The following is a 13,812-nucleotide window of genomic DNA, read 5'->3' as shown; positions in this document are numbered from 1 at the left end:
GGATCCAGCCCCCATTATTTACCCTCACCCCTGGCTACTTCCTGTCTGCAGACGCATCGGGGAGTGGGTTGTAGTTTGAGGACGTGGAGGGGGGTGTAGTTTGAGGACTACAGTCCAACCCCCAACAGTCTGAGGGACCATGAACTGACCCCATGTTCAAAATGTTCGAGATCCCCTGAACTAAAGTATCTCAGAGCTGCTCTAGGGAAACATGATAAGGTGAAAATATAAACTTCAATAAGTATTAAAAAAGCAACTTAAAATAATCTTTCTGGTGTACTATCTGAAAACACCTACCATAAAGGGGTTGTTCACTTTACAGTGTCAAATGAAGGAATCTTGTGTTAAGCCAAGCTATATTTACTCCCTCCAGCAGATTTACAATACATTACATGTGGACCTGGTGAGAAATTTTCCTCTTCTGTTTTGCCCTTAGACCAAAAAGCAACAGGCTAGTGGGCAATTTAAATGTCACTGTAAATAGTAAAAATGCATGTAAATGGCATAATGTTATAAAATTCAAGTCTAAAAAATTTTTTTTTTGCGTACACGATTCGAGTTTCTACTAAAATGAGGTTCAGATAGGTTAAGCAGAACTTAACTGCATTTCTTCATGTTTAGCTATAATGCATTTCTGTTTCTTAAATACTATAATTTTCTTTTGTAGAACTTGCCAAATGGTTAGAACCATTAAAAAGTATTCGATTTGAGATAAATTGCATCCCGGTCCTTATTGACTATATAAAGCAGGTAAGAAATAATTGCTTATGAAATTTACACTTTGTGATTGAGTTGCTTGATGTTTTATTATATTTGACTTATTGGTCACCTGGTAGGTGCTGGTCTGGTTAGCTGTTGACCAAAAGACACATACAACCTGGTTGTGTCATAAGCCATATAAAGTAGCTTTCTCATCTAGGCCAAATATTATTTATAATGCATGGAGTGGCCACAGACTAGCCTACCAGCTAATTACAGTTCTACAGCAGGGAAGCACAGAGGGATGCCATGCCCTGCCTACAGCTTCTGTCAACTATATAAGAGCTTAGAATGTGGTAAGCCACAGGGCCACCATCAGAAACTCACATTTATGTATAGGGACCTGTGCAAGAGAAATATTTGGGTTTCTGAAATACTGAATAGGACTAAAATTTGGTTGCCCAAGTGCAAATTGATATTTTTACTCAATCGTTGTAAACAGGTATTTGCTGAAATGAATTGGCAACTAGTTGACTGCATTTCTCATGTATTGGTGGCCATGGTATTGTAAGGATTTTAGCAGCTGATTTTGTGTTTTTATGTATCGTCATGGATTCAGTGTGCACATAATAAACGACCCCTTTTTTAATGTCAGTCGTATAAATGATGTATTTTCTTTTAGAATGTAGACAATCTGATGACACAGGAAGGTGTTGGCCTTCTCACTGCTCTCCGCATCCTTTGTCATGTAGCTTGTCCTCCGGCTCCAGTTGAAGGTAAATTTAACGTATTTAAGCAATTGATCTAATCTTTCTTTCATATTAAAGTGGAAGTCAGTGGCAGGTATAGGCATAATGTCAGTGAAGTTATTGTGGGTACTAAATGGTAAACCTCACTTCTTTGTTTAGTGTTTACTTGCCTGTAAAAAATGCAGAATGTTGTGTGTGTTGTATTTCATTTATCATCTTAGATAAAGGAAAATATTGTATTCGTTAATCTTGATTTTTATGGCTGGCCTTCTAGGTTAAAATGGCTATTTTGTCTTTTTATATAGTTTTTAGATAAAATTCCTTCCTTTTCTACCTCTTCCCTTTTTAATAGGAAGTTGTTGCTGACCCCAGCAACCCAAAAATCTATTGCTCCATAAAGCTTTAAAGAGGACCTATTGCCCAGACATTAAAAGCTGTATAATAAAAGTCCTTCTCAACTTAAACATAAAAATCCGAATTCCTTTGTTTATTAACACATCCAACCCCATTATAAAGCTATTTAAAAATCCCAGCTGTCAATCATATATTGTCTGCCCCAGCTCAATGCCCTAGGCATAGAGGCAGGGAAGGCAATTACTTTCACTTTCCATTCAGCAACCACGTTTTCCCCTCCCTCCTCTACCATATAACTGTGTATCATTGGGATGGGCATCATGTCCCACATTCTGGCACATAAACAAGTTTTTGGGATGATACAAAACTTGCCTTAATAACTGTGGCCACAAAATGGTGCCTACCTGCTGGGTGTGGTTGTGAAATCTAAGGCTAAAGGAAACAAGATTTATATAATTTATGTAGTGTAGGTGAAGTTTATTTTACTTGACAAACACAGTAAGAAATAATTTCAAATTATTTTCTAGGGTGACCGGTCCCCCTTTAACATTGTTACTCTTTATTTTTTTTTTATTGGTCATCACTGGTGCTGATATCATTGCCTGGTTGCTAGGGACAAAAGTCCAAATTAGAGTGAACAAAAAAACTAAATCATTAAACCACAAAAAGATGAACACCAATTGCAGATTGTCTTAGAATGCCACCATTCATCAAACTTGCCACCATGTCAGGAATTCAAAAAACTATCTGGTTTTAGTGCTTATTATCACCAAGTTATGTAACTTATGCCGGTAACTGTGTTTACATCATTTTAGTTTGTGAAAATATTAAGTGCATTGGAGATTTTTATCTTTCCTTTTTCCTTAGAAATTAAAACTTTTTTTTTTTTTCAATTTGCTATTGTAGGCCAACAGAAGGATCTAAAGTGGAATCTTGCTGTCATTCAGCTCTTTTCTGCTGAAGGCCTGGACACCTTTATACGTATCCTCCAAAAACTGAATAGCATTCTCATCCAGCCATGGAGGCTGCATGTAAACCTGGGCACCATACTGTACAGAGCTATCACTATATCTGTGGCACGCTGCACCCTGTCCTTGCTCAAGACTATGTTGATGGAACTTTTACGGGGTGGCTCATTTGAATTTAAAGACATGAGGGTCCCATGCACACTGGTCACTTTACACATGCTCCTTTGTTCTATTCCTCTCTCCGGAAGACTGGATGGAGAAGAGCAGAAAGTCCAAAATGATATCGTAGACATTTTATTAACCTTTACACAAGGAGTTAATGAACAACTTACAATCTCAGAGGAGACGCTGGCCAATAACACCTGGTCACTAATGCTCAAGGAAGTGCTTTCGTCTATCTTGAAAGTTACTGAAGGCTTTGTCTCAGGACTCATTATATTATCGGAGCTGCTGCCTTTGCCTCTTCCTATGCAGACCACTCAGGTAACAGTATAAATGGTCATCTCACTGTTGGCATACTCCTATAGCAGGGGTCCTCAACCTTTATTAGTCTTGAGCCACAGTCAAATGTAAAAAGACTTGGAGAGCAACACAAGCATAAAAGTTCATGGAGGAGCCAAATAAGGGCTAAGACTGGCTATTAGGTAGCCTCTATGCACACTATCCGCTTACCGGAGGCTTTATTTGGTAGGAATTTTTTTTTTTATTCAACCAAAACTTGCCACCATGTCAGGAATTCAAAAATAACTCCCTGGTTTGGGGGCACTGAGAGCAACACCCAAGGGGTTGGTGAGCAACATGTTGCTTACAAGCCACTGGTTGGGGATCACTGTCCTATAGTATCAGTGGTGGTTACTCCTTTACCCCTCTGCAAACCGGTCACGTGGGATCCCTCCCCTGCCCTCCAAAAATATAATATGCATAAACTGAAAAAGTGATCTATAATTCCAGATAGATTTTCATTGAAAAAGACAAAAGAAGTTTGTTTTTTTTTTTGGGCGCAAGTGCAAGAGTGTGCCTTTTGTGCTCCATGATAGCACCTACACCCCTGGGGTTGCTGTTCTCTGCACTTGAGTGCTAATTCCAAAATTCAGTGCTCACTGCAGGGTCAGCAGGTGCAGCTGAGGCACAAATGATATCCAGTGATGCACAAACCAGGGGACAGGTAGGGGGACAACTTTGATAAAGTTCGTAGTTAAATCTAACTATATTTAATCATATGTTGTGGCTGAATTTATACAGGTACAAAAACAGAAAATTGCGCAGGGGTGAAGATGACAATAATGAGGTGGTAATTATATTAAAGCTAGCAATACATGTTAACATGGTACTACTTCGCACAGTGCAAAAAATATCTAAATTCATATGCGTGCAGTACCCAGGAATATGCCATAAAAAAACACAAGCATAGCATAACGTACACCCCCAAAATACAAAGGTCCTAAGCCCAATGTGCATTTTACCCAAGCACAGGTTTTCACAGGGACACAAAAAAAGCTTAATTCATATCCAAAGCCAGCAATTATGTATAGGTCCACCTAGTTTGCAATACAACAATAGTTATATTAATTGATGATGAGTGAATCTGCCCTGTTTCACTTTGCCGAAAAATTTGCAAAACTGCAAAAATTGGGGGAATGCAATGAAATTAATGTGTGTTTTTTATGGCAACTGTGCAAATTTTTTTTTTTTTTTGCGCCCATTGGAGCCTATGAACATTTTTTTTTCATGGAAAAACCTGACTGATTTTGTTCGCTGTTTGTATTGCAAATGCTTGCATAAGCTTTTTGTGAAGGGTATCAACACTTTTATTGCACTATATACACTGTCAGCCCCCTTCTGAAAGACTGGGTTTATACATAAATTATCACAATCAATCAATAACAATCACTAAATAAGTTGGCCTTTTCCTTGGTTTTCAGGCTATTGACCCCCAGGATATTGCTGTGGCTTTAAACACCAGAAAACTGTGGAGTATGCACCTGCATGTACATTCTAAACTGCTCCAGGATATTGTGCGCTCCATCTCCGGGACCTCTTGCCAACCTCTACAGCACATGATCAGGCGTGTCTGTGTTCAGCTCTGTGACCTGGCCTCACCCACTGCTCTACTAATTATGCGCACGGTACTGGATCTCATTGTGGAGGATTTGCAGAGGTAATTCTGTAATATGACTAAAATTACTCTTTAGTAATTATTTAGCCAGTAATCCAGGGGTGTGATCTTTCTTTACTGGGGTCCTGGCAAATCTAAATGGGCTGAATTATTGACACAGGTGCTAAATTGCAACAGCGCAGATTGCAGTGGCAACCAATAAGCAGTTAATATTTATTACTGCACACTGCTTGCCAGAATCAGCTGTGCTGGTGTTTAGTACTTCTATGGTAGTAAAGTAAGCCCTTCCTAGTGTTTTCTCATAACCTGTACAGTGATGCCAATACCTTATGCCAGCATGTATTTTTATACCTTGCATCTCAGTAGAATAAATTATTCTTTTAGTTTCCCCTTTTCTTGTTATTACACATCCTGTTTTAACTGGCCTTGTATTGGCTCTTCTTTAGCTTACAATTAAGTAATTGTTAGCTATTTTATTTGTTTATGCAGAATATGTTCTCATTGCTAACATGACCATATACGTACTGTAATAAGATCACATGCTATTTGTGGGATAGTGGGCGTTTTGACACCTTGAGATTCCACATTTTAGCTTTGTGTTGAGCTCTTGCCTGCTCTTCATTTGTATGTTAATGAATGAAATGCTTAGTATAACAAGTTCCTCTTCATAATGTATTCTGTACAATTTGTTTCAGTTCTCCAGAGGAGAAGGACAAGGAGAAGGACAAGGAGAAGCAATACACAGGACAGCTGGCGCGGCTGCTCGCACTTCTCGATTCCTTGGCAGCCCACCGAGCATGTAAAGTGGCAATATTACACCTGATTACTGGGGGCAAAGGCGATGAACGATATGCGGAGTTGTTTCAGGAGCTTCTGACTATGATGAAATCAGCAGCTGACAATGTCATTCACCAGCAGTGTGGGGAATATGTCATGTCCATCATACAGTATCTCTGTGATCAGGTACCTATGTTTCCCCAAGGCAATGATAAAAACAAAACAAAAAAAAAACACAAAATGAAAGACAAACACTTTGCAAAGTGCACCCTGTTAAACAGTTAATGATTTGCGTTCTCTCTTCTAGCTGCATTAGATCAATTAAAAACTTATAATAAGATACTGTGGGTTACAGGGATAGGGAAAACACATAAAAAAAAAAGATTTTAATTTGTGCTGATCATCCTACAGAATGTCTTGTTTGTGTAACATCTGTATCGAATGATTTTTCCTTTCAGGATATTGCCCTAATCCTGCCAAGCACCACAGAAGCACAAGTTTCTGAACAAGAGCAGCTAGCTAATGCATTGCCCGGTAAAGAACTTCTCCCGTCCATCTGTGATAGTCTAATGGAGACATTTGCCAACAGTGATAGCAGTTATGCATCTCTTCACACTGCCATCAGAACCATGATGTTCCTATCAGAGCATGATTACGGATTCTACCACTTAAAGAGGTAGGGAAAGGAATTATTCTATAATAGCCAGTGATGAGACACCTGTAGCACCATTTATTTATATATAGTGCAAATATTGTGCATCATTCACATCGGGCCATCCCAGTGGAGCTTACAATTAAAGGTTCCTAACTTTCATGTATGTTTTGCAGTGTGGGGAAAAAAAAAAAACTGGAGTACTTGCATGGAACCCACGTAAGCTCAGAGAGCATAAAAGTAAAAATCTTTGCAGATAGAACCCAGCGCTGCAAGGCAGCTCTCCTGATCAATGTACCGCCTGTTTAAAGGATAAGTAAACCTTTAAAATAAGTGTAAAATTGATGAGGGTGCTATTCTAAGCACTTATGCAACTTTTATTTTATTTTTTATTTCAGCATATTAAGGGATATAGGTGTTGAATTAATTTTGTTACAACATCGCTACCTGCTGGTCAGTTTCCGGAAGTGATGTTGTCAAGGAGTTTATTTTAGTAAAGTTTCTAATGATTTTCCTAGCCAGAATAACATCAGACAGCCCTCTTCCTTGACTAAAATATGGTTAGAAACAGACCAGCAGGTGGCATTGTTGTAACAAAATGTATCCATATTAATAGTACCTATATCCCATAATATCTTGAAATTAAAAAAAAAAAAGATATGAATGCACATTGCAAAAGTGCTTAGAATAGCATGCTTCTCAATTTTACATTCACTTATTTGAAAGTTTTACTTGTCCTTCAAGATTCCATAAATGACATAGGCAATTATTTATACGGCTGGCCTTGTTTATTTAAAAAAACTATTGGTTAGTCCGCTTCAGTTTGGCAGTATGACTTTACTATGACATCCATGGTATTTAGAGGTTTATGATTGTCTTAGTGCTATCTCTGAGAATTCTGGCAATCAAACTACTTGTCTGTCTGCACTCATTTTTTGTTCAACTAAATGGAAAAAGTAATTCCTTTGACAGTCACTAGCATATTTCTTGGCCATCTCTTGTGAGTCATTATATATGCTATCTGTCTTAGGCAGCTCAATGCAAGTGAATGGATAGTATGTGGTGGTGGTGTAAATGAGTACAGGTATGGGGACCTGTTATCCAGAATCCAAAACCTGGGGTTTTCCAGACAAGGGATTTTTCTGTAATTCGGATCTCCATATCTTAACTGTACTAAAAATCATATCATATAAACATTACATAAACCCAATAGCTTGTTTTGCCCCCAATAAGGATTAATTATATCTTAGTTGGGATCAAGTACAAGGTACTGTTTTATTAAAAAAGGGAAATTATTTAAAAAAATTATTTGCTTATAATGGCGTCTATGGAAGATGGCCTTTCTGTAATCCGGAACTTTCTGAATAACTGGTTTCTGCATAAGGGATCCCATACCTGTGTATTGATTGGTGCAACCAAAAGGCTGACATTACAAATACCTTGGGCAGCCACTCTATAACACACACAACGTGAAATTGGGGTACCTTTGCCTGAAATATTTTTTAAACATACACCCAATTCCCAAGCAGGAATTGCATGAGAATTGCGTTTTCTAACATTTTATATTAGATCCCATTGCTGCCAATATGGTATTTTGGGTGGTTTTAAAAACAGGGCAGGCTAAAGGCTCAGTGCTCGTCTGTGTGGGGTTTTTGTTTTTCTTTTTTTAGAACAGACTATAGCAGTGTGTTGGAAAATGTATGTTTACACCTTTATTAGGGTAAATTTGGATCAGGCACATTGCAAATTAGCATAACATTAACATCAGCTATAGACTTTATTTGTAACTGAAGTACTAAAAATCATTGCACATTTTCCACAGCTCGCTGAAGAAGCACAGCAGTGCTCTGTATGTTGTCCTTAAACGCATTGTGTGTGCCTTTGGGAAAGACACTGGTGAATTGGCTTCCTCTTACTTGGACTTTATGAGACAAATAATGAACTCTGAGTCAATGGCAAGTACCTTCATTTATTTTTTCGCAAGTTTGAAATGCAGTTGCTGCTGTGATGGGGGAAATTGGGAGCAGAGTCACCAGGGATGTCGGATTAAAATCATTATTTTTTTTGAATTCTCCTAATTCATATAAAAGCTTAAGTTATATAGTGTCTTAGTTTGCACTTTCAACCTTTTCTAAGTAGCCATTGTTTTGCTGCAGGCAAGGTCCTTAGTGGGGTGGGGAAAGGGTCCCTGCGACCCTTTCAGAGGGGAGGCTTGTGAACACTCCAAGGCTGCTTATGGTGGAAGTGCACTTGTAGGAATCTGTAATATGCAGTTTAAAAGATTCAGTGTGTGGGGGGCGGTGTTCTGTAGTTTACAATTTGCTTAATAATCTGTTGAAACCCAGGTCTGTGGGGAAGAAGGAGGAATGATGGAGGTAGATGGCTCTCACCCTACAAAGACACAAGGCCTCACCACTGCTGAAATAAAACACCTGCTCCTGAGCAAAGAGGAAACATCAGAGAACTTGCTGCTGGATTTAGAAAAGCTTGTTTTGGTATGGTAACATTCCTGCTTGTATTTATGCACATTCCTTCCAGACCTGCTGTGTTAGGGTAAAGATCTGTTTGGTCTGCCATGGACCTACTGAGTAATAGCCTACCAAATAAGAGAACTACATGATAAATGAAGCTGAACTAATATGACTGTTAAGGTGCCAAAGTACATGACCAAAATGTTTGGGCCTTTAATGCCTCATTTATAATTGCCATGTCCTGTGCTTTTAAAATTGGCAACAATGTCTGTTTTCTGTAGGAGCAATCCAAAGAAGATGACAACTTAGAATCCTTGCTGGACAACGTGTCTAGTTTTAGACAGATAATAGAATCAGCCAAGACTCCAATGCCTCTGAGTGACCAGGATGTGGAGCCTGTCCTACCTGCAACAGACCCTTTGCAGAATATGTTTAACAACAGGTAATCTTTAAGCTCTAAACTTGACAGTAAAGTCTTCCCAACATATGTTGCATGGACACCTAATTCTGGCACTGCCTCTTGACTCTGCTCACACCTCTCTGTCTTGTCACTCCCCCATACAAGAGGCCTTTGCTCACTCTTTCCTGCATAAGGTGCCATTTTGTGTGCTTACAGGGGGGTAGCATGTTGCAACATTGTTTTTCCCCCATCTATTGAAATAAAAACATCAGTGTCTCGTCTTGAGGTGGGGTCAGCATAAAGATTGCTCTTGTAATACCGAAAAGCAGCATACGATCAGAGTCCCTAGTCCCTGGAAATGCTAGGTAGAGCACCCAGCTAATGGCACTTAAGGAAAACATTGCTAAGTATCCGCTACAAAACTCCCTGCTTGACATAAGCCTTAAATTAACAAGAATCTGACCTGTTTCACTTTTCTAGGACGGTGTACATCCTAGCAGATATGTTGGATGAACAGCTGAAATCTTTGTCATTTACACCTTTCCAGCCTGAAGAAGCTGACGCAGACTTAGATATGGTAAAAACCTTTAATATATTTGTTTTAAATTAATTCATGAGAGCAAATCTTAGTCCAACACATCCAAACCTGGTGCACTAAATTCAGTTTTAAACTGCATGGGTGCATTTATAGAAATTAATTAATCTATGTATTTATAGGTTAAAGTTGATTTGCTTGAACTATCAGCAAAATGCTGCAGTGACTTTGATTTAAAATCAGAGTTAGAAAGATCCTTTTTATTGGAACCTTCATCACCTGGTCGGACAAAAACCACAAAGGGGTTCAAGCTAGGGAAACACAAACATGAGACTTTCATCACAAGGTGAGTTACATTGCAAGCTGTGGTTTGTTTGTTTGTTTTTTTTTCCTGTGACTGGATTTTCTATGGGTTTTAAAACTCTACATATATTTTAATTTTCCAGTGGCAAGTCCGAGTATATTGAGCCAGCCAAAAGAGCTCACTTTGTTCCTCTCCCAAGAGGAAGGGGCAGAGGTGGATTTGTACAGACTATGCGTCCTCATGATCTCTTCCGGCAGAGGAAACAGAACACAAGCCGGCCGCCTTCAATGCACGTAGATGATTTTGTGGCAGCTGAACGTAAGGAAGTAGCACCTCCTGTTGGAATCCCTCCACCCAAGAGGCCACCCAAAGTTTCTCAGAAGGTCTCATCCCGTGGGGGTTTCCCTGGAAACAGAGGCGGAGGGAGAGGAGTGTTTCACCAAAGCAGATTCTTTACTCCACCTGCTCCTAAAGGTTTGCTGTTTATTTATAATAGATTTCCATACAATCCCCTATTCATTTGACTCCAATTTAAGAGTGCTAACCAGTAATATGCAGTAACTTCATTGGGTAGTCTATAGATAGCAAATCAGGCTACAGGTATTAAAAGAACATGTCCACAACATTTAGGTGTTTTATAAATGCTTATTATGGATGCTGTAATAAAACTTTGCTGAGATTTTCTAATATTGCTTATTGTTTTGTACTTAGTAAATTATAATCGACGAGAAGGAGTTCGTGTCCTGAACTGGAGCCCACAGGCAGCACCACGAGGGGCTTATGTAGAAAGTAGAGGAGCCCAGAGTAATTTTGACAGAGCGCCTCTTCCTCCTCTCAGGCAAAGCTCTGCAGGTTAGTACCATTTTTTTTCCAAGTTAGACATAACCCACTGTTTTCCGAATGATTAACAACTGCTTACTAATATGTGATGCCAGAAAATGGTTCATTTCTAGTACAAAATGATTGCCCCAGGTTTTGGTTCTAGTCGTTAAAGTTAAAACTTTAATGTTTATACACCTCATGTATGTTGTTTTGTTTCACCTATTAGTGATATTACAAGAGAACTTTAAAGGGTTTGTTCATTTTTAAGTTATCTTTTAGTATGATGTAAAGAGTAATATTATAAGACAGTTCGGTCTTCATTTTTTATTTGTAGTTTTTTTTTAGTTCAGGCGTTTCAGTAGCTATTTGGTTGCTAGGGTCCAAATTTCCTTAGCAGCCCGATAGTGGTTTGGATGAGAGACTGGTAAATGATTAGGAGAGGGCCTGAATAGAAAAGTTACAAAAAGTAACTATAAAACTGTAGCCTCACAGACTAAGTGTTTTTTTTTTGCTGCTGGGGTCAGTTTAAAAACTGCAGAGTTGGTAGAAGGCAAATAATTAAAAAAAAAAAAAACTAAAACAAATAATGAAATAATCAAAAAGCTACCTTAAAGGTGAACTGCCCCTTTAAAGGAATAGTTCAGTGTAACAATGAAACTCTGTAAAATGAATAGACTGCACAAAATAAAAAATGTTTTCAGTATAGTTAGGCGAAAATGTCATTTATAAAGGCTGGAGTGAGCAGATGTCTAATATAATGGCCAGAAAATTACTTCCTACTTTACAAACTCTCTAAGCTGTTAGCAGTAACCAATCAGTGACTTGAGGGGGGACATATGGGGAATAACTGTTCAGTTAGCTTGGATTTGAATCTGATCTGCGTGCTCACAAACTAACTAAACAGTTATGTCCCATGTGCCCCCCCCCCCTAAAGTCACTGGCTAAGGTAAGAGAGCTAAAAGCAGGAAGTAGTGTTCTGGCTATTATGTTAGACATTTGCTCACTCCAGCCTTTATAGATTACATTTTTGCCTAACTATTACACATATTTTTTTAGTTTTCGCAGTCTATTCATTTTTACACTTAACTGTTCCTTTAAGCATGTATTCCTGATTGTAAATTATACTGAGATAATCAGGTGCCAATGCAAAAATTGTTTCACAACACCACAGTTTGTGTACACTATAGTGTACAATTTTATGCCACATCACATTAATGAAGCACTATTTATAACGACCATATCCCTATCCCTTTTTTAACATTAGTGCAATGAACAGGCCTTGTGCTAGTTTTGTCTTTTAAATAAGTATGGTTTCTGTTATCTGGCGTTAAAGGAACAGTAACACCAAAAAATGAAAGTGTATAAAAGTAACTAAAATATAATGTGCTGCTGCCCTGCACTGGTACAACTGGTGTGTTTTCCTTAGAAACCCTACTATAGTTTATATAAATAAAGCTGCTGTGTAGCCATGGGGGCAGCCATTTACAGGAGAAAAGGCACAGGTTACTTAGCAGATAACAGATAAAACCCCATTATATTCTACAAAGCTTATCTGTTATCTGCTATGTGCCTGTGCCTTTTCTCCTTTTTCCCAGCTTCAATGGCTGCCCCCGTGTTGACATAGCAGCTCATTTATATAAACTATAGTAGCGTTTCTGTTGCAAACTTACCAGTTTTACCAGCGCAGGGCAACTGTACATTATATTTTAATTACTTTAAAACACTTTCATTTTTTGGTGTTACTGTTCCTTTAAATTGGGAGAAAACTGAAAATTAGTCACATTCTACTTCTGGGTTTTCCAATAAACAAACCCCATCCAACCCCTCAGGCAGCCCGAGGGTTGCTCACTTTTCCACTCTAATGTATTTTAGTTGTGGTTGTAGACAGGAAGTAGACTGATCTTGCAAGTATCAACAAACAAATTGTGCCTCTTTTAAATATAAAATATGTATGTACATCACAAGGCCATTCAGTGCACAATGTTGACTGTACTGTTCTTTTAACTATGGTATATCCGCAAGAAGAGCTCTCCTATCCACTGTAGCTTTTGCCAATAAAAAACTGCATCTGTTCCTCTGTCTTTATAAATAAATACATTTTTAAAAATATTGATCGATATGTATTTAGATATGTTCAGGATAGAAATTATAGTTCAAATATTTACTGGTCCTTAAAGCAGGGGGTTTCTTGTACTCACTTGTGTGTGTTTTAGTCACTTAGAAAGCAGTTTCAGGTTTACACTTACCCATCCACCAACTAATAGTTATATTTTGGGAACCAAGGACAAGGTTTAGAGGTGCTTTAGCTGGAGATCTTTGTGGTGTACGTTATATTTATTTAAAGCAGACTTTAACCATTTGTATTTCTTCTTTTATTAGGATACCGGCCAAATCCACGTGAAAGGGTGGCCAGAGGTCGTGGCGGTATAGGACCATCATGGACAAATGCCGCTAGCAGTGCAAACAGTTCGCGTGGAAAGTTTCTTGGTGGGAACGGAAACAGAGGACGCCATGTTCGTTCTTTTACGCGATAGATGGAAAAATCATATTGGACATGTGAATATTTCATAAGAGATTCTTCACTGCACTAATGGACCAGTATAAAAGTGTGTAAACACTTATGGCATTAGCCATGCCTGGATTATCTTTTTGATACACAATTTGAATGTTATTGTGTAAAGCATTTTATTTTTGTGTACAGTCTAGTAACTTTTTTTCTGTGTTTGTTGTTTCTCCTTGCAGCTCTTTTTAATAAAACAAGAACGAAATTTGTTGTTTTCTTAGACTTATCACCTACTTTTTACCTATTTAGCAGTGTTAACCAAACTTTCTGTTAAATGGGGGACAGACTGATTTTTTTGTAGTCTCCCCTCTAATAGGACACTACATCGCAGGACTTAAATTTTTATGTTTGTTTCTGGGTTATGTTGGAGGAAGGGGGCAATATTATGTATTTTGTTTCAAG

General features: G+C 38.3%; 1 protein-coding gene across 2 annotated transcripts in view; it reads left to right on the top strand.

Annotated features, from left to right (window-relative positions):
* virma (vir like m6A methyltransferase associated) overlaps nt 1-13,615 on the top strand; it is a 27,516-nt gene extending 13,901 nt beyond the window's left edge. For both annotated transcript variants that reach the window (XM_004915144.4, XM_002934412.5), the window contains 14 exons: nt 668-750; nt 1,382-1,475; nt 2,709-3,253; nt 4,693-4,928; nt 5,582-5,849; nt 6,122-6,339; nt 8,138-8,270; nt 8,661-8,810; nt 9,068-9,228; nt 9,667-9,763; nt 9,904-10,067; nt 10,168-10,499; nt 10,737-10,877; nt 13,227-13,615. In XM_004915144.4, coding sequence (XP_004915201.1) covers nt 668-750; nt 1,382-1,475; nt 2,709-3,253; nt 4,693-4,928; nt 5,582-5,849; nt 6,122-6,339; nt 8,138-8,270; nt 8,661-8,810; nt 9,068-9,228; nt 9,667-9,763; nt 9,904-10,067; nt 10,168-10,499; nt 10,737-10,877; nt 13,227-13,381 — 2,777 coding nt within the window. In that variant the 3' untranslated portion in view covers nt 13,382-13,615. The remainder of the gene's footprint in view (nt 1-667; nt 751-1,381; nt 1,476-2,708; nt 3,254-4,692; nt 4,929-5,581; nt 5,850-6,121; nt 6,340-8,137; nt 8,271-8,660; nt 8,811-9,067; nt 9,229-9,666; nt 9,764-9,903; nt 10,068-10,167; nt 10,500-10,736; nt 10,878-13,226) is intronic.
* Nucleotides 13,616-13,812: the final 197 nt, after the last annotated feature.

Source organism: Xenopus tropicalis, chromosome 6 (genome assembly GCF_000004195.4).
Source record: "Xenopus tropicalis strain Nigerian chromosome 6, UCB_Xtro_10.0, whole genome shotgun sequence".
Lineage (NCBI taxonomy): Eukaryota > Metazoa > Chordata > Amphibia > Anura > Pipidae > Xenopus > Xenopus tropicalis.
This window is presented reverse-complemented; position numbering and strand designations above follow the sequence as displayed.